Here is a 22,502-nt window from a genome sequence, read left to right on the forward strand (position 1 = left end):
CCAGTCACTCTGCAGAAGGGGACAGAGTGGTGGACCTGACATGAATGCCCTGTTCTGGGAACTTGTGGGTGGGAGGCCTGGGGCCTGAAGGATGTCCTTCCACAGCACCCAGCCAGAAACCAGAAAGGAGGCGGCAGCTCTGGTTGAGTTAGTGGCAGCTAAAACGCTCCCGGTCTGTTTATTGGCCACGTGAGGTGGTCGTCAGAAGGCTAGTTAGAAGGCAATCTCGGCAACTAGTGTGATAAATGCCCGGAAGCACGAGGGGTTCAACAGCAGTGAACACGGCAAAGTGTGTGGGAAGCAGGGCTCCTGGGCAGAGTCCCGAGCTGCAGGCCTGGCTCCGGCCGCGGGCACCCAGCCCCAGCGCCCGCCAGCTCAGTGGAGCTGAGCATCCAGCTCGTACTTCTCACAGAACTTGTCAGTGAAGGGGATGCAGGTGAGGAACTCACACCACTCGCAGCGGACAGGGTAGAAATAGAAGAGGACCACCAGGCCGGCCAGCAGGCCCAGGAAGACCAGCTGAAAGACGATGATCTGGCAGCGCTTGCGGTACAGGTCGAACTTGCCGAAGCTGATGTAGGGCAGGAAGGCAAAGGAGAGGAAGAGGCCGCTGATGAAGCCCGAGATGTGGGCGAAGTTGTCGATCCAGGGCAGCAAGCCGAAGGTGAAGAGGAAGAGCACCACGGCCAGCAGCTTGAAGAAGGCGCGCCAGGGCCGCGCCAGGATCTGCCAGCTCTGGAAGAGCTCCACGAAGAGGCAGGCCAGGATGCCGAACTGCGAGCCAGCCGGGCCCACCTGGGGGTGCAGGTGGCCCTGAGCCAGTGGGCCGCCTGCCCGCCCCCCCTCCCTTGGCCCAGGGTGGATCAGGACAGGAGCCCCAGGCGGGACAGGGCACGGCAGGAACTCGGGGCTGCTGGACCCAGTTCATGCTGGGCAGCACGTGGCAGGGGCAGCCTTACCTCTGCCCGGTATGGCAGGAAGATGGCACTAGCCAGGTTACCAGTGACGCCGCTGAGCAGGTAGATGATGGCTATGCGGTGCCAGCCCGCCAGCTTCTCCAGGTCTCGCAGGACCGTCATCTGGAAGCAGACGGACACCAGGCAGTGCAGGACCCTGTGGGGAGGGGGCACTCAGCAAGGAGCACCGACCAGCTAGTCCTGGGGTCCACCTCCCCCAGCCCCCGCAGCCCACGCGGTGTCACTTGCCCAGCGTGCAAGAAGAGGGACAGCCACAGGCGGTAGAACTGGTCAGGCACCTCGGGGTTGAGGAAGGGCAGGAGCCCGCACACGTCGTCCATGCAGTGCACCTGTGCAGAGTGGCCGTGAGCGCCCGCCACGGCGGCACGCGGAGGGCCCTCCCCCAGAGGCCTACCTGGGAGCAGAGTGTGGCCTCCTCGTGGAAGTAGCCCCTCATGAAGTCACAGTACTCCCGGGAGGTGATCTCACACCTGGAAGGCCAGGCCAGAGCTTGGAGGACGCCCAGGCTCAGGTTTCCACCCCACTCGCCCACCTTCTTGGCCTGGATAGGTCTGGCCCCTTCCTCACCCCATGCCCCCCGGCATCCTGGGTCGTTTCGGACTAGATATGGGAGCAGGCCTCAGCCCCAGGGTGATGCTGTGTCCAGGACCAGGGCACCCCTACCTGCCCTTGGTGCCGATGCAGCAAGGCCGGCCCGTGATGACGCAGTCCATGTGAGGGTGGTTGGTGTGGTTCCCAGCACTGCTTTTGGTGCAGATCTGGGTCACAAATGGGGATGAGTTGGGTCAAGGTCACCCCTAATCTTGGGCCCCACACCAGGCTTGGTTGGAGCAGAGATGGACAGGCTCCTAGGGTAGGAGACAGGCCCCGTTGGCCTCAAGCAAGTCACAAACGCTGGGCCTCAGTTAGGGCATCTGTCAAACTGGCATGATGTCATTTGACCTCTTAAGGCTCCGCCTGGTTCTACTTAGAGAGGGAGGCTGTAGTGGATGGGCCAGCTGGCTGAAGGCCAGGGCAGAGCATCTGAAAACGGGGTGGTCCCTCAGCGGAGACCTCTGGCATCACTGATGGGTGAGGTGTGGATTTCTCCCCAACACAGTAAGGTGGTTCCCGAACAACCCCTCCACACCAGCTCACCGGCCACTTGGTGATGTCATCTGGCCACTCATGGGGGTCCTCAGAAGAAGGCTCATCACACACCCTGCACGAGCACAGGGTGTGGTCAGACCTCACTCTGTGCCCTCGGCTTAGCACCCTCCCACCCTACTGGACAATAAGGAGAGCAACTATACCTCCCTCCACCCCCACTCCCAGGGGAGACATGGACGAACGGAGGTGGAGGGGGGGCAGGCAGCAGGACTGACCTGGGATCCTGGTGGCAGACAGAGCCGTACCGCCTCTTTTGGCCAGCAAGGTCTGGGGCACTGGGATGCAGAGGCCACTTCACCCACACTGCCAGCGTGGACTGTGGGAGGACATGGGCTCAGCCCTGGTCAGAGCCCACCATCCCACTGTCTCCAGAAGGCCGGGATCAGAGACCCTGAGCTCCTCCCTCTGGCACTACACACCCGCGTGCCCTGCAGCCCTTCCATGAATTTGCACTCGGGAAACTGCTCGCATGTTGGGAGACTGTTATCAGTTCAAGAGCATAGTTCCTATTAGGTTGAAAACAGAAACCACCCATGCCCAAAATTAGGCAACTCGTACAAACTGGGAGCTCCACATAAGATGATAAAAACTTGGATGACATTGTTTAAAATTTAGTGAGAAAAGTAAGGCAATACCACTTACATAAACTTATGACAGGTGCCCAAAAACAAGATGGAAGTGGGACAGCCACACCCAAATTAAGAACATGCAGAATTCCGTGGTGGTGCAGTGGTTAGGACTTGGTGCTTTCACTGCCAGGGCCTGGGTTGGATCCCTAGTCCAGAAACTAAGATCCCCAAGCCCTGCCGCGCGGCCATTAAAAAATAAAAATTAAGAACACACAGCCTGCAGGGGGAGCAGCCGGAGATGGAGGGATGGGATAAGAAGGAAAGACTGAGGCGAGGGGCCTTGCACAGACGGACTGCATCGTGTGCTGAGAACCAGGGGTTTAGGACAACTCAACCAGCTCTGCCTGAGTCCCAAGGAAACGAGGTGCAGACAAGGGTGCGAGCTGAGCTGCGGGCGGGCACTCACCGAGCACTCCTCCTCCGAGGTCTGCACGCAGCCTGACCGGTCGTTACGCACGCAGCAGGCCGAGTGCTTCTCGCGCTCGCGCGCAGCATGGATGAAACTATGCACCTGCGGATCCTGGCGCATGCACGGCGAGAACTTGGCACCCAGGTGAATGAGGGCCTCCTGCAGGGAGGACGATGCGCAGCTGCGGCCGGGCCTCTGCGAGCCCAGGGCCCCGCCTGGCCCCGCCCCGGCCTCACCGGGCCCCGCCCCGCCCCGCCCCGCCCTGCCCTCACCGAGCTGGGCCCGATCCAAAAGTTCTCCTGTTGCACGTACTTGACATTCTCGTAGACCCCACGGTTGCGCAGTACCTGGGAGGTGGAGAGAAAGATAAGACAGAGCTCAGTCGCGCCCCCTCCCGTCAGAGTGGGCGGGAGGGAGCCCAGACTTCGTAGGGCGGGGCCAGGAGGGCACCCGGAGGGCGCCGGGGCTCACCGAGTCTACGGTCTCGTGCTGTGAGAATCCCACGGGCGCCACGCCATAGATGCACACGGCTAGAATGGTGACGAGCGAGTGCACGAAGGTGAGCCAGTAGGTGAAGAAGGGCCTGCGGGGCAAAGCGTCAGCAGAGGCGCCATCCCCAACCTGGAGCGCCCGCGCCCACCTGGAGCCTTGCCTGCCCTAAACCCCTCCCCTCGTGGCCTACCTGTGGTCGTCCATGTCCTCAATCTGGCGTTTGACATAGCTGTCGATTCGCTTGCGGTAAGTGCGGTTGGTTAGCCGGCCCACCATGCCCAGCCCGTACGGCCGCTTCTCCCTGGCAAACAACTTGCGCACCGGCATCGCGATGCGCTGGCCCCGCCGCTGCCCCGCCGTGCTCACCACCTCCTGCCGCAGCCGCACTTTGGGCTGCGGGGCCGCTGCGCCGCCCTCCTTCTGCTTGCGCCAGCCACGTTCCAGGGGTCTGGGGAGGGGGGCACTGTCACCACCAGCCCCAGCGCTCCCACACGCTGCAGTCCATCCCCGGCGGGGCCAGGACGACCCACCAAATCTGTTCTGCTCCCATGTGTGACAGGCTGAAGTCAGCCCCGCAGAGCAGAAGCAGAGCGGCCCGAGCCACTCCCGGGATGGCAGACAGGTGGGGTCAGACCTACATCTGTATTAACAACGCCACCTCCTCGTCCGCTGGATCCTCTCCAGGCTGTGGGCTCTGGGACCGCCATCCTCCTCCAGGGATGAGCAGCCCAATTTGAATGGTGCCCAGTCCTGGGGCCCCCAAACCTAGTCGCCAAGCTGGGTTCCCAGTCCATGAGATGACCTCCCCCCCCCCGGGGGTCCCCTTGGGCGTCATGCCTTGGAGCAGCTGCTCCTGACAGCAGGGGGCGTTTCCCCCATGGAGCTCGCCGGGAGGCACTCACAGCATCAGGTGGCTGCGCTCCAGCTCGCTGCGGTCCAGGGCGCCGCCCGTGAGGTCCACCTGCTCTGGGGCTCTCTCCCAGTCTTTAAGCGCTGCCTCCGATGGGGACTCGAACACCTCGTCTGGATAAGTGGACAGCTCCTCGTGGAGGACACCTTCCTGAGCAAACACCCATGGTCAGCGTGGGAAGCTTAGGCAGAGGGGTCAGGGTGATGGCGCCAGGCTCTTACCCGGGCAAAGAAGGACGTGTCCAGCTCGTCAGGGAAGTCAGCGGTGTCCTCCTCCAGGAAGCTGGCAGGAGTGAAGCTTCGGCGCTGGGCGCGGCGTAACGTGCCATCCCTCACCGAGCGACCCTGCCAGCGAGGGAGTAAGTGCCCGGCTCCGTGCAACTGACTCGCCCCTAAACCCCACCTGGGCCCCTGCACCCACCTTCACCAGCGCAGCGGCTGCCCGGAAGCTCATCTTGGCCACCGACTCGCGCTTGCGCCGCCGCGGGAGCCGGCTGAAACCGGAGCGGGAGCTGGAGAAGGAGCAGAGGGAGGCGGCACCCGGCGTGACGGGCGTGTGCGGGGCGCTCGGGCCGTCGGCGGCATCATCCGCCAAGCGGAAGGCCCGGCCGCGGGCCAGGGGGTCTACGATCTGGAGGAAGGGGGGAGATGCCGGGGTTGGGGCTGGTCTGGGCAAGGGGGCTCCTTCCCCACCCCAGACCCCACTGCGGAGAACACTGCTGCTCAACCCCCCATCCAGCAGGCCCCCGGACCGCGGCGTGGGTTCCGCCGCAGCCCAGTGCACCCAGGACCCCTCTGCGCCTGCGTTTGTGTTACAGCGCTGTCCATCCCGCGATGCTCCCAGGCCAGACGCTGGCCAAGGCTCAGGCCCAGGTCCCTGTCTTCCCTCAGGAGCCCCTCATCCCAGAGAGCGTCTCAAGTGCCTTTACAGGAGCACCCAACCACCATCCGAATCCAGGAGCTCCCAGGGACCACCTTTGCTAGGGCTGGCTGTGTCCCTGGCCCAGCCCAGAGGAGCTGAGTGAGGGGCCCAAGGGAGGGCGTACCTTCTGCATGCCCAGCTGGCACGGCCCCACATACAGAGGAGGCGGCGTCTCGGTGCTGGTCAGTGACACGTTGTCCTGGCTAGGCAGGTCTAGCTCGCGGATGACCTGGGGCTTCAGCTTCCCGTAGCGCTGGCTGCAGTGGCGGATGCTCTTGCGCTGCCACTTCTGGGTGGTGTCACTGTCCTTGCTCACTCCAAACCAGTCGGCCGTGCCCCTGCCAGGGGAGGAGCTCAGCGAGGGTGCCTGGCTGTCCCCTCCCCCGGCCCGGGCCTCAGAGGTGGTCCCCCTCGGCATGCCTGCCACAGGCCTCCAGACCCTCCAGGGGCCCAGGTGGGCTGTGGCTGATCAAGGAGAGAAGAGGGTTCTGGCCCTGGCCACCCCTGCACAGTCAGCCAATTCCAAACTGCCACCAGAGACGGCAGGCCTGGGTGAAACAGGTGAGTGTTTCACACAAGCCCTCTCGCCATCCTTGAGGCGAGGATTTCTGGAGAGACACTGAGGCTGGACGGAGGTCAGAGTTCAGCCAGCCGGAACATGGCCACGAGCAGCAGCTGGGCCTGGCACACGGCAGAACCCAGGAAGCGGGTGCCGCAGCCCCGAGCAGGCTGCCCACAGCCCTCAGACATGCAAGCAGAAACGCTGCTGCGCCTGCCCTCAGGTGCCCCGGGGACGCCAGCAACGCTGGCAGCTCCAGGGGCGCACAAGCCATGCTCACGCTCGCGGACGCCAGCACACGCCTGCCCTGGTACCTGAGCAGGGACCGAGAGAGACGGGCACTGCGGGACGGCCCTGCGGGCAGCGGGGGGCCCGACGGAGGCAGAGTGTGGACGCGCCCAGAGCACACCCGGCGGCTGTCCGGGGCCAGAGCGTTGGGTGGGGAGACAGAGAGGAGAGAGAAGGTGCTGGGGGCAGAAAAAGGGGCAGGCGACGGCAGCCAGCCCCAGAGCAGGGGAGCGGGGATGCACGATTGAGAAGGCCCCCACCCCGCTCCCAGCCCTGCGGCCTGAAGGGACCCTGTGTGCTGCCTCTGCCCCAGGGCCCCGCCCGCCCCGAGCAGCCAGGACAGCCCAGTACCTGCGGATAGTCTGTGTGATGGACATCTGGCGCTGTAGCGCCGGCCGCCGGGGCTCCTGGTGGGGCGAAGGGACGCGGGCGGGCTCGGCCGGCATGCTCACGCTCCGCAGGAATGCCTGGCGTCTCAAGGGCTGGGCAACGGGGTCCCGGTGAGGGCGCTGGACAGGCTGGACCCACAGCCCCCGCTGCCCAGGGCCTACCTGCAGGAAGCTGGGCTCCTCTGCTGCCGGAGGCACCACGGCCGGGATGTCCAGCTTCAGCCACGGCGGCTTCTTGTGCTGCAGGCTGCTGCTGCTGTCCCTTCGGGCCTCGCCCATGGTTCAGGCAGACTAGGCGGGCCTGGAGTTAGGACACAGCGCTTTAATACTGCCGTGGGCCTCGGTTCAATCTCGGGTCAGGGAACAGGGATCCCAAAGCCACGCGGCACAGCCAAAACACAACACGGACAGGTCTCTGCGGGCCCCCAGGCCCAGGCCCGGGAGGAGGGAGAGTCAGTGATAATCAGAAGAGACGGCCCCAGCACAGCTCAGCACCCACGGGCTCACTGCCTGTCTCCGCTGTCTCAAGACACCACCGGGCACACACTGGGTCCCCAGACAACAGACATTCGGGTGACAAACAGTTCAGGACCCACCATGAGCCACTCACAGGTGCTCAGGACTCACTGGTGGAGAAAAGAGGAATCCAAAACGGAGTTCCTGCACGGCTAGGGCTTGGAGTCCAGGCAGACAGGAAGCCCGCACGGACATACACTGAGCTGAAGGTTGCAAAGTGTGACGGGGATAAAGCAGCATGTGGCAACTGCCTGCCTGTGAGGGCTGTGACACAGAGCCTTTTATCTGGTATAAAAGGAAGCCTTACGTCAGAGTAAAGACTCTCAGCCTGATCCAGAGAGCATGGCCACGGGCAGGCTGCTCCCCACACAGGATGGCCAGGGCAGAAGCGTGAGGAAGCGCGAGGGCTGAGAAGCCAGCCTGGTCTGTACACGGGGTGAATCCAAGGGTGGACTTCAGTCTCCCAGCCACCACAACAGCTGCTCCAGAGACAGAGGGCCCACTACGTCCACGACAGGGTGCAGGGGCCCTCCCTCTCTCTGAGGCGGGACCACCTGGTTTCCCAGAGGCCGAGGGTTCCTACAGCCAAGTGCTTGCCTGCGTGCCAAGCCGCTTTGGTGTCTCTTTGCGACCCTATGGGCTGTAAGGAGCCAGGTTCCTCTTTCCATGGGATTCTCCAGGCATGCTGGAGTCGGTTGCTGTGCCCTCCTCCTGGGAATCTTCCCAACGCGGGGACTGAACCCACGCCTCTTAAATCTTTCATTGGCAGAGCGTCTCTTTACCACTAAGCACCAGCTGGGAAGCCAAGGGACCTCCTGAAAACCACCTAGTGAAGCGCTGCTGTCACCACCAGGGGGCGCCACATACCAAGAAACTTCAGCAAAGATGCTCCCTGGGGGCTCAGACCATACAGAACCTGCCACAAGGCAGGAGGCCAGGGTTCGAACCCTGGGTGGGAAGATCCCCTGGAGAAGGAAATGCTACCCACTTCAGTCTTCTTGCCTGGAGAATTTTTCTATGGATAGAGGAACCTGGCAGGGTACAGTCCATGGAGGTGCAAAGGGTCAGACACGACTGAGCAGCTAACCCTCGCACTCGCACTTTGCTCAGCACCCTGAGCGCCTACAAACTACAAAACCAGTGGAGGAGACAGCACGCCAGCTGAGATACTTCAGACCCTGAAAAATGACGCCACTAAAGTGCTGCGCTCAATACGCCAACACACTTGGAAAACTCAGCAGTGGCCAAGGACTGGAAAAGGTCAGTTTTCATTCCAATCCCAAAGAAAGGCAATGCCAAAGAATGCTCAAAGTGAAAGTCCCTCAGTCGTGTCCAACTCTTTGTGACCCCATTAACTATACAGTCCATGGAATTCTCTAGGCCAGAATACTGGAGTGGGTAGCCTTTCTCTTCTCCAGGAGATCTTCCCAACCCGGGAATCAAACCCAGGTCTTCTGCACTGCAGGCAGATGCTTTACCAGCTGGGCCACAAGGGAAGTCCAAGAACACTGGAGTGGGTAGTATTCTTCAAGCAATGGAAATACCAGACCACCTTACCTGCCTCCTGAGAAATCTGTATGCAGGTCAAGAAGCAACAGTTAGAACTGGACATGGAACAACGGACTGGTTCCAAATTGGGAAAGGAGTAGGTCAAGGCTGTATATTGTCACCCTGCTTATTTAATTTATATGCAAAGTACATCATGAAAATGCCAAGCTGGATGAAGCACAAGCTGGAATCAAAACTGCCGAGAGAAATATCAATAACCTCAGATATGCAGATGACACCACCCTTATGGGAGAAAGTGAAGAGGAACTAAAGAGCCTCTTGATGAAAGTGAAAGAAGAGAGTGAAAAAGTTGGCTTAAAGCTCAACATTCCAAAAACAAAGATCATGGCATTTGGTTCCATCACTTCATGGCAAATAGAAGGGGGAAACAATGGAAACAGTGACAGACTTTATTTTCTTGGGCTCCAAAATCACTGCAGATGGTGACTGCAGCCATGAAATTAAAAGATCCTTGGAAGAAAAGCTATGAAAAACCTAGACAGCATATTAAAAACCAGGCATTACTTTGCTGACAAAAATCCATCTAGTCAAAGCTATGGTTTTTCCAGTGGTCATGTATGGATGTGAGAGCTGGACCATAAAGCTGAGTGCCAAAGAACTGATGCTTTTGGACTGTGGTGCCAGAGAAGACTCTCGAGAGCCCCTTGGACTGCAGGGGGATCCAACCAGTCCATCCTAAATGAAATCAGTCCTGAATACTCATTGGAAGGACTGATGCTGAAGCTGAAACCCCATTACTTTTACCACCTGATGGAAAGAGCTGACTCATTAGAAAAGACCCTGATTCTAGGAAAGATTGAAGGCAGGAGGAGAAGGAGACGACAGAGGATGAGATGGCTGGATGGCATCACCAACTCAATGGACGTGAGTTTGAGCAAGCTCCAGGAGTTGGTGAAGGACAGGGAGGCCTGGCGTGCTACAGTCCATGGGGTCGTAAAGAGTCGGACACGACTGAGCGACTGAACTGAACTGACCCTAAGCCCCATATCCCTTGGGCACAGGGGCAGGGCCCAGGACCCAGAGCTGAAGGCTTGATTTGGTCCACCCCAGCCTAGCCATGGGACCATGAGGCAGCAGCCACATAAGCAGGGCTCCTTGGCACTTACTTCCCTCTTCCCAAAACGGCACTTTTGGGGCAGGTCTGCTTCCCTGGCCCCAGAGAAGAACCACAGGGCCTGGAAACACTCTACACACGGACATCACCAGGTGGGAAACATCGAAATCAGACTGATTATGTTCTCTGCAGCCGAAGACAGAGAAGCTCTATACAGTCAGCAAAAACAAGACCTGGAGCTGACTGTGACTCAGATCATGAGCTGTTTATTGCAAAATTCAGGCTGAAATTAAAGAAAGCAGGGAAAACCACTAGGCCAGTCAAATATGACATATCAAATCCCTTATTATTATACAGTGGAAGTGACAAACAGATTCAAGGGATTATATCGATAGACATACTGCCTGAAGAGCTATGGACAGAGGTTCGTAACACTGCACAGAAGGCTGTAATCAAAACCATCCCAAAGAAAGAGAAATGCATGAAGGCAAAGCGGTTGTCTGAGGAAAGTATATAGAAAAAATAGCTGAGAAAAGAAGAGAAGTGAAAGGCAAGCAAGACAAGAAAAGACATACCCACCTGAATGCAGAGTTCCAAAGAACAGCAAGGAGAGATAAGAAAGCAATGCAAAAAAAATAGAGGGTAACAATAGAATGGGAAAGGCTAAAGATCACCTCAAGAAAATCGGAGCTATCAAGAGGACATTTCATGCAAGGATAGGCACAGTAAAAGAGAGACATGATAAGGACATAACAGAAGACGAGGTTAAGAAGAGGTGGCAAGAATACACAAAAGAACTATACAAAAAACGGTCTTGGTGACCCAGAGAATCATGATGGTGTGGTCACTCACATATAGCCAGACGTCTTAGAATGTAAAGTAAGTGGGCTTAAGGGAGCATCACTACCAACAAAGCTAGTGGAGGTGATAGAATTCCAGCTGAGCTATTTAAAATTCTCAAAGATGATGCTGTGAAAGTGCTGCACTCAATATGCCAGCAAATTTGGAAAACTCAGCAGTGGCCACAGGACCGGAAAAGGTCAGTTTTCATTCCAATCCCAAAGAAAGGCAATGCCGAAGAATGTTCAAATTATCATACAATTGGCTCATTTTGCAGGACAGCAAAGTAATATGCAAAATCCTTCAAGCTAGGTTTCAACAGTACGGGAACTTCCAGATGTACAAGACGGATTTTAAAAAGGCAGAGGAACCAGAAATCAAATTGCCAACACCCACTGGATCATAGAGAAAGCAAGGGAACTCCAGAAAAACATCTACTTCTGTTTCACTGACTACGCTAAAGCCTTTGTGTGGATCACAACAAACCAGAAAATTCTTAAGAGATGGGAATACCAGACCACCTTACCTGCTTCCTGAGAAATCTGTATGCAGGTCAAGTGGCAACGGTTAGAACTGGGCATGGAACAACAGTCCGATTCAAAATTGGGAAAGAAGAACGTCAAGGTTGCATACTGTCACCTTGCTTATTTAACTTATATGCAGAGTATATCATGCGAAATGCTGGGCTGGATGAATCACAAGCTGGAATCAAGATTGCCAGGAGAAATGTGAACAACCTCAGATATGCAGATGCATCACCCTTATGGCAGAATGTGAAAAGGAACTAAAGAGCCTCTTGATGAAGGTGAAGGACAAGAGTGAAAAAGCTGACTTAAAACTCAACATTCAAAAAAGCAAGATCATGGCATCCAGTCCCATCACTTCACGGCAAACAGAAGGGGGAAAAGTGGAAACAGTGACAGATTTTATTTTCTTGGGCTCCAAAATCACTGTGGACAGTGACTGCAGCTGCAAAATTAAAAGATGCTTGCTCACTGGAAGGAAAGCTATGACCATCCTAGACAGCATATTAAAAAGCAGAGACATCACTTTGCTGACAAAGGTCCGTCTAGTCAAAGCTATGGTTTTTCCAGTAGTCATGTATGGATGTGAGAGTTGGATCATAAAGAAGCTTGAGCACTAAAGAACAGATGCTTTTGAACTGTGGTGTTAGAGAAGACTCTTGAGAGCGCCTTGAACTACAAGGAGATCCAACCAGTCCATCCCAAAGGAAATCAGTCCTGAATATTCACTGGAAGGACAGATGCTGAAGCTGAAGCTCCAGTACTTTGGCCACCTGATGGGAAGAGCCGACTCACTGGAAAAGACCCTGATGCTGGGAAAGATTGAAGGTGGGAGGAGAAGTGGGTGGCAGAGGATGAGACGATTGGATGGCATCACTGACTCAACAGACATGAATTTGAGCAAACCCTGGGAGACAGTGAAGGATGGGGAGGCCTGGCGTGCTGCAGTCCATGGGGTCACAAAGAGTCGTGACTTAGCAACTCAGCAACAACAACAAACAGAGGGTCCTTGCACAACAAGGCCAAGGGGAGCAGGGGCGTGGTAGAGACTCACTTTCTCAGCCTCTCAAAGCACCCCAGACCCTGACAGATTCCGACCTGCGGGGCCTGCGGCTCACCCACCGAGGTCACGAGACACAGCCTCTACTTCCGAGCCTCCCTCTCGACTGCCCGGCGAGATGCAGAGAGAAGACTTTACGCAGAGCGAAACTGAGGCCCAGGAAGGGAGGCTGGCCTTGCCCAAGGTCACATATTCGTGGCACCACAACTAGAGACGCAGCTGCTACTGGCTCGCTCTGCACAGACCAGGGAAGGGACCCTGCTTGGAGGCTCCACCAGCTCGCTATGGACCTGAAGCCAGGTCTGACATGACAGCGTCTTGACTGAGAACTGGGTCCCTCTGGGGTCTGAACCAGGAGACCAACTCTCAGCGTCCAACTCACACCACCACCCAGCCCAGACTTGCACTGCTGTGGCCAAGCAGCCCTCCCACCCTGGGAGGCAGCGTCCTCGTCATCCGCCAGCCCCTCCACAGGTCAGGGAGACTGTGAGCTGCCCTGTGTGCAGGACCCTGGTCTCGAGCACCAGCGATGGAACCTCAGACAGTACTGGGCATGCTGGGAAGACAGAAGGAGCTCAGAAGCTACAGGGCTGGGACAACACTCTGGGTCACCTCCTTAGCCATGACTGGGCCGGGGCTGCCAGCTGGAGACCCGAGCAGTCAGACCCCTCAGGTGATGCTGGGCCCCTGGGGCCTTGTGGAGAGGGGCCAGAAAGGACGGGACCCCTTAGCATTTCAGGTGGAGGCCCCGGTACCGTCAGCCTGGCCCTGCCACCCAACCCCATGGCTCACAGGGCCTCATACGCTCCTGGTGAAGCTACTGCGAGGTCCGGATGGGAACCCGCAGGCGGGGTGCTGGGGACTACCCCTGCAGAAGCTTCCGCACACACACCCAGAACACCTAGATGCCGCAAGATGGTCCTCCACTCGGGAGAGTCAGAAACCCCTGCCCGCCAATAGGCGCACACCACCGCCCACACCTGTGACCCTCCAAGGCCCCTCCTCACAGCTGGCTCCCCCAGGACACACATTCTGCCCACGGGGTCACCCTGCCAGGGCCTGGATCCCCCGGGCTTGGTTGGGACCACATCCACACGTGTGCTGTCCAGTCCCGCCACACCAGGCCCACAATGTCAAGGGCAGGCCTGCTCCAGAGCCACGGCTCAGTGACCACTGGACATCTCAGAGTGTGGGCTAACAGGGGCCAGGCCCCATGAAGTGGGGTGATGGGAAATTCCTGAAGATGCCCCTTCACTGGGGCCTGGGAGGAGCTACCATATGACTGGGGAGGAGGTGGGAGGGGGCGGGGGGCACACAGAGGAGCCGGGCACCCCCTGCCCCCACCAGCCAGGGCCACCGGACACAGGAGCCTCATACGAGGAAGGCTCCAGCTCCCTCCTGGACACACAGACCTCCAGGTGCCCACCTCCACCAGCACCCACCGCATCTGGGGCTGAGGCTGGACGGCACTCCCGATGCCACACGGCTCCTTGCCCCCAGAGCCGCGGGTTCCCGGCCTGACCCTCCCTGTGTGACCAGTCCCCCCCCCCGCCCCCGTCAACCCATGCCAAACTCTGGACCTCAAGCGGGTGGGGTTCACAGACAGGGTTGGGAGTGGCTCCACAGTGGGCCCCAAGGACGTGGGGGAGGGACAGGCCCAGGCCGGACAAAGAGTCTGGGCTAGAAAGGGGAACAGCGCCCGCCCAGAGGAGACAGTGGCTCAGTGTCTGGGTCTCCCCCGGCACACAGGGGGCTCTTGTTCCTAGACGGCCCCTGGGGGGGTTTCCCTACAGCAACCCCTTCCACTGCCCCCAGCACAGGGCGAGACCTCAGCCCAGGGAGGGCCTGCCTGCCACGGTCACGGCATCTGAGTCACGCCAGCGACACTCGCGGCCGCCCCCTCGGGCCCAGACCTACCAGGGACTCCCAGACAGGCCCAGGGAAGCGCGGGGAGGGACGGCGCTCAGGATCGCGAGGCGACGCTGGGGGGACTGGGGGCCACCACAAGGCCGCTGCAAGCAGGAACCAGCAAGGCAGAGGGCTAGCGGGAGGGGGCAGGCCCCCCAAGGAGCAGCCACAGCTGATCTGGCGATGACCCCCGGGGGTCCTGGGCAGGCACTCAGGAGGGCCCAGGAAGTGGAAGACAGAGCGGGAGCCTCCTGAGACAGGGCCCTGACCCAGCTCCCTTCTGCCACCTGTAACCCTGAGCAAGCCTGAACCCTCCCCTCTGAAAACCAGAGACCACAGCAGAGCCTGGGACACACAGGTGCTCAAGAAGCAGCAGCTGATTCAGAAACGGCTCTGCCTGCCAGTGCAGGAGACAACAGTTCAATCCCTGATCCGGGAAGACCACACGTGCTGTGGAGCAATTAAGTCCACGTGCCGCAGCTTCTGAAAAGCCCATGGTCCGCAAAAAGAGCAGGCACGGCAGTGAGAAGCGGGCGCACGTCACCGGGAGAGTGCCCCCGCGGGCCGCGATAGTGAAGAGCCCACGCAGCAACACAGTCAAAATTAAACACACGAAAAGTATTTTTTTAAAAAACACGCTGGACCTAAAAAGAATATAATATTGTAAGTCATCTATGAAAGTGAAGTCGTGTCCAACTCTCTGCGACCCCATGGACTGTACCCACCAAGTTCCTCCATCCATGGGATTTTCCAGGCAAGAGTACTGGAGTGGGTTGCCATTTCCTTCTCCAAGTGATCTTCCCAACCCAGGGATCAAACCCTGGTGTCCCGCATTGCAAGCAGACGCTTTACCCTCTGAGCCAGCAGGGAAGCCCTTAAGCCATCTGTACTTCAACGAAAAAAGAAAGACAGGAGCAGGCTGGTGACGCCTGCCAGCTGTGGGGAGCTCCCCGAGGAGGGCCCAAGAGCAGAGCCTATCAGAGCGTGGGGCGTGGGCCTGCCTGGGCAATGCCCTTCAGAGGGGCTTGGTTTGGGAAGGTGTAGCCAAGCAGCAGGAGGAGATGGGGGAGAGGTTCCGGCCCACCCAGGCCTGGACAGGCCACAGCTGGGTTAAAGCTGGAGCCTTTGCTTCTGCACTGAGCCTGCCCCACACACCTGGAGGACAACGCTGACCAGGGGCATCTGGAGGCCAAGTGGGTGGCCCGGCCTCAGGACCAGAACCACAAGCTTGGGGCCAACTCTGCCCCGGGGACCACCGGCCACCAAGGTCAGCTGCAGCAAATGGCCCCACCCCAGGATACCCGCCCCGATGTGACCCCAGGACACCCGCCCTGACGTGACCCCAGCTCACCTGCGCGTGGTCCCAGGAGGGGCCAGCTCCTCCTACCTCCCACTGTGAGCCCTGATCTGTGACCCTCAGTCTCCTGTTTGACCCAGAGTCTGATACCCAGCCCCTGGTCTCCCTTGGGAGTTTTGACTCCGGTCCTCCACCACGTGCTGCTCTGGCAAAGCGGAAATGAGCTGGCTCCTCTGAGCGTCTTGACCTCCTCTGTTTCCAACATCTTACTGGGAATGACCCTGGGCAGGCCCTCATGCTCCTCACCCCCCGCCAGTGACCTTCCACTTTTCTGTGGAAGATATGAGGTTCAGAAGGGAGCAGGCAGACCTGAGACCTGGCCCTTTGCTTGCTCGGTGCCCTATGCCATCCTTAGGAGGAAAACGGATCCCTGAGCCCCAGGCACCCACACCACCTGTCACCCCATATGAACCTGCAGGGCGCCAGCCAGAACCACAGGAGACTCCCTGCTTTAGAACACCCTGAAAGGACTGCCCTGCGAGGGTGATGCAGGAAAGGGGTGCGGCCTTATGACGGGGTGCTGCCCAAAGGCTCGGCAGACAGATGGCCCAGGGGGCCACTGGCCACCAATTAAAGCCTATGACCCAGCTGGGGCTAACAGGGTGGAGGCACCCTGGGATCGGGAAGCACCAGGCTCAGAAAGGTGAGGGGACCCTTCTGTGACACAGCCAGCTCCAGGGTAGGGCAGGGACTTCGCTATAACAGGTTCTGGGTAGGACAATCTGGGATCTAACTGGACCTCGGGAGTCAGGTTGCAAGCCCATCTCAAGCTGTGGAATGGAAAGACCCAAATCCCATCAACAGGCCTGGACAGAGGGCAGACGATCAGCCTGTCACCAGTCAGAGGCCCCAGAAGTGCTCCTGGCCAGCCCCACAATGTGCTCCCTGTGCCCACACAGCCCCAGGCTCAGCAGCCCTGCCCAGGACACGGCAGCTGGGGGATCGCACCCTTGAGGCCATGGGAGGGGATGCCTCGCCCCTGAACTCTACTCCTGGAGCAAGAAAGGCTTCAGCCAGCAGAAGCCTGGCACACCTGCCTCAAACCCGACTCTGGCTAGCCCCGCTGACCTGTCACAACCCCTACAGAGGTCCTCTGCGTCCACCTTACAGATCAGGAAACTGAGGCTCAGAGAGGCCGGTCACCACCTGCAGTCACCCAGCCTCCAAGCAGCTCAAAGCCTTGGGCCATGTCTGCCCAGGAGCTGGGGAGGGGGCCATGGGCTCCCGGGGAGGGGCAGACCATCTGGGATCCTCAGGCTAGGGGAGCCAACAGCCCCTCTGAGACCCCCATGCCACCTGACCTCCACCCAGAGCATCTCAGCTCAGGGAGAAGGGAGCCACCCTCACACACCCAACCCAGAAAACAGGCAGCCGCTAAGGAATCCGATCCTTGGGCTTAAAGTAGATCCTGTCACAGACACTGAGGTGGGGGAAACAGAGCTGGGGAGGGGTGGGCAGGCAGAGGGAGGCCCTCATATCTGGGGAGACGAGCTACAGGAGGTGCCCTGAGCAACAGCTTGAGTCCAGAGACCCTGAGAGGGGCCTGGAAGGCAGGCATGACCTGAGTGATCCCTCTGAACCACGGGGCCCCTGGACTATGCACCGCCAAGGGCAATGGTTTGCCGGCCAGCCCTTGAATGCAGTGCTCCAGGTCCAGGCCCTCGGTCAGCACTCTGGGGGGAGCCTGGGGCCCCAGCACCTTTCATCCAGGGTCACCCTGCTACAAGCCCTACTGGTAGCCCCTGCTTTTCTCAAGGAAAAGGTCACAGCTTGCCCTAAATAACCCGGTGGCAGAGGCTCGGCCTCAGGGAACCCTTAGGCCCCAGCCACCTGCTGGGTCATCCAGCGTTGTCCCACCCTCTAGGTGGGGGCTAAGGGGGCTGGGGCTGGCCCCACCAGGGTGGGGAGAACCCAGCATCTACCTGGGCCAAACCTGAAAAGCCAGTTTCATCCCTGAATCTCATCTGCCAGGAAGTCCCCAGTGGGGGTTGGGGGACCTTTCCCAACACAGGGCTAGGGCCTCCAGATCCAGACCTTGCTCACCCGGATACACAGATACACACCCCCAAACTGTGCACCCGCGAGGAGAAACTCGTCAGGGACAGGTGGGCCCCCAGCAGGGCGAGCAGCCAGGCCCCCCAACCCAGGGTCCTGAGCACCTGGGATCCTGCCATCTCCCCAGCCCACCACCACCCCCCCCCAGCACGGGGTAGTGGCCACAGGCTCAGGCCCTGGCCTGGTCCTCTTGGCCACTGAGCACAAGGTAGGAAGACGCCCGGCAGCTTCCTGCGTTGAGAGGCAGGATTGTGAAGCTGAAGGTGGGCCAGCCCCTCCCCAAACCCCAGGTTCACAGCTACTGCTATTACGGAAGTCAGTCCCATCCCCAGGGAGGACGGCTGGGACAGCGACGATCCGGAGAAGTCCCACCCAGAAGTCCCACCCTCCGAGCTGGAGTTTCGACTTGAGACACCACCCACTGGCGGAGGCCGGGCAGGAAAGCGTAAAGGGCGGGGGGAGGGTACAGCTCAGAGGCGCCTGGGGACACCCGGACCCCGAGCCCTCGCGCTGCCCGGACCCTCAGCTGTCGGGCGGGGGCTGGAGCCGAGCCGTCCGGCCGGGTCAGGCCGCCGCCCGGACGCGCTAATCCGGCCACGGGCTATTTTTGCGGTCCGCCGAGTTAGGAATCCGGGGCTGGGCCGCCGCCTCCTTGCGCGGCTCGGGAAACTCCGGGAGGGAAAGTCCGGCCGTCTCGGGCGGAGACTCCTCGAAGCCGGGACGCGGCCAGACTCCCGCCGCTCTGAGCCGCTCCGGCGGCGGAGGGCTGGGGACCGGCCCTGGCGCTGCGGGCGCCGTCTCGGGACCCTCCCGGCCCGCGCCCCGCGTGCAGCCCCGCCCGGCTCGCTCACTCACCACTGCCGCCAGCGCCGGGGGTCCCGGGGGTCCTGAGGGCTGCGGGGAGGGGCTGCAGCCGCCGGCCCGAGGGCGCCCGCGCCGAGTCCCCGCCCGCCCGTCCGGCCCGCCCGTCTGCCCGGGAATGCCATGGAGCGAGGGGCGTGCGCGCCGGGGGCGGGCCCGGCCGAAGGGGGCGGCCGCGTGACTCAGGGCTCAGGAATGCGCGCGGCCCGCCCCGCCAGAGCCACCTCCTCCGGGAGGGCGGCGGGGACACCTCTGGCTGGGGGGTCGAAAGCGCCTTGGTCGGGGCAGGAGGACCTGGTGGCCCAGCTGGACCGAATCTGATGGTCAACCTCACCCGCTCCCGGACCCGGAGTGAGTCCTGGCCTTAGCAGATGCTTTGACTTGGGCTTGCAGAGTGGAGAGTCTGGGAGACAGCCCTGTATCTACAGGGACCCAAACCCCCAGCGTCCTCCAAGGCTGGGCTGCCAAGTCTCTCACTAAGTCCCTCGGAGCCTCACTGGCACACACACAGCCCTGCTTTCATGCACTGAAACACACGCTCTGCTTCTGTAACTCAGCTTGCCTCTTGCATCGTCTGGATCACCTGGATCAGCTAGTTTTGGGGGAAATGGAAACGTACAATTCTAGGAACTAAAACATCTCACTCACTCTTGCCCCTGCTTTTGCAGTTGTCTAGCCCCTGTAACCTCAACCATGCTTGTCTGTGTACGGCAGGCAGTCCCCCCCCCCTCCCCATCCTGAGCGCCCAAAGTATCCAACAGACTACAGAACGCAGACCCGGAATTGGGACCCAATAAAGGAACTGCACACCCAACAGTCGGGGCTCGGAGCCTGTGTGCTAACTCCCGTGGGCCCGCGGCGGAATAAACCCAAGTTCTCCAACCCTCCAAGTGTGGCTTGGTTTCTCAGCCACTAGTTTCTACGACATGCCCGCTCACACTCGGGTTTGCCCCCGATTCCTTCACCCACGCCTGTTTACACAGACTCCCATGCCCACACCTACGCATACACAACTGTAACACTTCCACGCCCACCTGCACACTTACATACATGAACACAACCACTGATGCCTACTTACACTCAGTTGCACTCAAACCAAAGGCAGGGCAGGAGCAGGGACCTCCTCCGGGGCCCCGTGCTCCCCGCCCGCTGGAGCCTGGCTCCCCCAGCCAGCACCCCCAGTCAGGTTGGAGCCCCACAGCAGAGGCAGCAGCACCCGCTGTGTGCTCCCCCTGTCTTAGAGCTCACCCGCTGGCCGAGGGCCCATCTCTGCCGCCCTGAGCTGGACACAAGGTAGCCCGCTGGCTGAGGCTGCTGCAGGGAGTCTGCCTGTGTCCCTCTCTCCTGACACAACCACCAGAGATAGACCCCGGAATGGGCCCAGCTAACCAGGAGCCACGGGTGGAGGAGGGGCACAGGCTTCCTCGGAAGCAAACCCGGAACCAGGGGTCCTAAAGACCCTCCCACTAGGTGCAGATTCCTGAGGCACACGGGGCCCAGCCCCTGCAGCTTCAGAGGCCCCGTGTGTGTCTTCAGGGGCCCTTTGCTGGCCTGGGACCAGGAGGCAGTGGTTCTCTCTGAACAGAGGAGCTGCCACGGTCAGGTCAGTAAGCTAAGCCCAGGGCACGGCTTCAGACAGTGCCCTGGTCCTTGGCCACACAGAAAATAAAGTGGACAAGCTGGGGTTGGTCACTGGAGCCTGGCGAGGGACTGAACCCTCTGCCTGCCTGCCTGTCCACACTGCAGTGTGCCCGGTGTCGGCACACTCTGGGTCCTTTGTGAACTGGGGGACATCAACACAAGTCTCGGGTTGAGGGAGACAACGAAAGCTTCGGAGGGGCTACAGGAGGGTCCTTCGGGGGAGGGGGTGTGACCCAAGAACCTTGGCTGCACCACCTCTCCGTCCGGACAAGGCTCCCAGCCAGAGACAGGACAGTCTCTCCACGCCTGGCATTCCCCACCCTGCCAGGAGGAAGCCTGCCCTGTCCACCTGAACGCCCAGCCTTGCTGCCAGGGCCGGAGCTGGTGGTGTCCTCTCTGGAGCCCAGCGCCTGGGCTCACCTCCAGTGCTTGCCAAGGCCGGGCGTCCAGTCCAACAGGTCTCCCTTCAGAGGGTGCTGCAGGGCATCCAGAACCCCTCCGTGACCCAGACTCTCACTCCCAGCGGCCAGGAGCTCGGCCCGAGCAGGCCCTCAGCCAGGCCTGGGCCCACCCCCCAGTCCGTTCCGCCGCAGCACTCCCACCCCAGCACTCCCACCCCAGCCAGCACCACCTCAAGCCGTCCTCAGTGGGTGCGAGCTGCCTTCCCAGAGAGGGTGGCCCCCTCCTGCTTCCACTGGGCTGCCTCCACAGGACCCTCTCTGTCCCCACGCCCGTGAGACCCCAAGCAGCCCCTGCTGCAGGCCCTTGCCCCTCACAGGTATGGCTGCCATGTCCACCTTGGCAGGCGAGCCCAGGAGTCCACAGGTTCTCAGCCCACTGGGCCTCCTGAGCAGGACCCTGACATCAGAAGGACAGTGTGAGCAGAGGCCCGGACCCCGGCCACAGGGACACCTGTGCCCAGCCTCACTGCCCTGTGCTCTGACGGAGGCGCTGCTGACACGGAAGCCCAGCTCCCAGTTCCTCTTTCATGTTTTCTGAGGCCCTGGAAGGAGGAATCCACCGCAGCCGCCTCGGATACGTGCAGGTGACGGGCCAGGCCGGTGTCTGGGCCACTCCCTGCCTGCGGATGGCTCTAGGACTTGAGGGGGTGGGGGCCCGACCACTGAGAGGCACCCCTACCAGCCATTAGGGGTTAGCTCAGCACGCCCACCTGAACTTTGGGGGCCTGCATGAGCTCAGGACCAGCCCCTGGCTATTTGGGGAAGAGGCAGCAGTGGGCCAGGCCAGCCAGGGGGTTGAAGTCACTGGCTATTTGAGGCAGCTGCCCCTCCCCATGTCTCAGGGCCGGAAGGGGCAACGCGGCTGGGGGCTGCCCACGCTGCCCAAATGCCCCGGGCCCATCGGCCACAGAGGCCCCCGCCCAAGGCGGCCCCGCTGCAGCCTCAGGGACAGCGCGGCCCCTCTGGCAGCATTTGCTGCCCTGCACAGAGGCACAGAGAGAAGGCCCACGAGCAGTGTGCTGGGTGGCAGCTCGTGGAGCCATTGTCCTTTCAAGGCTCAGGGACGGCCATTCCCTCCAGGGCACAGGGCAGCTCCCCTGGGCACCAACCCCTTTCAGAGCACTGAGGGCTTCCACCAAGGAGCCTCTCCCAGCCCAGCAGGCAGGCACACTGGGGACAGAGAAGGCCCTAGTCCCATCCTCCCGCTGAGCACCCACTTCTCACCCCGGCCAGCCCGCCACCCGCCCCGTAGGCCACAGTGGGAACACGCAGCCCACCACCTCACCACTTCCTGTCTGCGGTGGAGCCTCAGACCACAAAGCAGGAAGCGGGGGGGGGGGGGGGGGGGGGGGACGGCAGAGGGGGGAGGGGGCAGAGGTTGTGCAAGGCCCTGCACTTGGGCTGAACATCTGGAGAAGGGGCTGCTGGCTCCAGCCCCGTCTCCTCCCTCTGGGCTGCCCTCCAAACCTCTCTTAGTCTTCAAGTTGGGGATAAGACACCCTGAAGGGATGGGCCCAACTGGGGCCTCAGCTTGCCTCAGGGCAGGGGGAGGGAGGCTGGGCACACAGGAAGGCCGGAAAGGGGGGGCATTGTCCGGGCAGAAAGGATGCAGCGGGTGAGGAGGGAAGAAGGGTGGGAGTCACATCCAGGCCTGCCTCACAAGTTCCCACTGACGACACACTGCCCACCCCCGGAAGGAAGCAGCCCTCAGTGCCACACACAGCTGGGCGGCTTCCAGCAGGCGCTGTAAGGCTGCCCCTCCCTCCACAGGAAGTCCCCATGGGGGCCCTGCGAGGTGGGAGTGCACAGCTGGGCTGGGGCCTGGGCCTGCGCTGGAGCTGAGCCCCTGGGCTGGTCTGAGGAGGAGGAGGAGCTGGAGACCAGGGCTCTCCCAGCTGGACTTGCTGACCAGGCGTCAAGCACATCCTGGCCT

At 60.6% G+C, this 22,502-nt stretch overlaps 1 protein-coding gene across 3 annotated transcripts; it reads right to left on the reverse strand.

The window, feature by feature from the left end:
• Window positions 1-143: 143 nt before the first annotated feature.
• On the reverse strand, window positions 144-21,886 carry RHBDF1 (rhomboid 5 homolog 1). 3 transcript variants are annotated; one of them, XM_060406180.1, is made up of 19 exons: window positions 21,855-21,886; window positions 6,886-7,024; window positions 6,686-6,816; window positions 6,361-6,462; window positions 5,612-5,825; window positions 4,987-5,196; window positions 4,788-4,910; window positions 4,559-4,716; window positions 3,847-4,104; window positions 3,636-3,747; window positions 3,437-3,511; window positions 3,162-3,323; window positions 2,342-2,442; window positions 2,115-2,178; window positions 1,641-1,735; window positions 1,372-1,447; window positions 1,206-1,306; window positions 960-1,113; window positions 144-795 (listed from the first exon to the last, which is right to left on the reverse strand). In XM_060406180.1, the coding sequence occupies exons 2-19, from the start codon at window positions 7,000-7,002 to the stop codon at window positions 376-378; spliced, it is 2,673 nt and encodes an 890-aa protein (XP_060262163.1). In that variant the 5' UTR covers window positions 7,003-7,024; window positions 21,855-21,886; the 3' UTR covers window positions 144-375. The 3 variants fall into 3 exon arrangements, with proteins under 3 accessions (XP_060262163.1, XP_060262162.1, XP_027817029.1); XM_060406179.1 differs by lacking the exon at window positions 21,855-21,886 and adding an exon at window positions 18,462-18,590; XM_027961228.3 differs by lacking the exons at window positions 6,361-6,462; window positions 21,855-21,886 and adding an exon at window positions 18,462-18,590.
• Window positions 21,887-22,502: the final 616 nt, after the last annotated feature.

This window comes from Ovis aries, chromosome 24 (genome assembly GCF_016772045.2).
Source record: "Ovis aries strain OAR_USU_Benz2616 breed Rambouillet chromosome 24, ARS-UI_Ramb_v3.0, whole genome shotgun sequence".
NCBI classification, from domain to species: domain Eukaryota; kingdom Metazoa; phylum Chordata; class Mammalia; order Artiodactyla; family Bovidae; genus Ovis; species Ovis aries.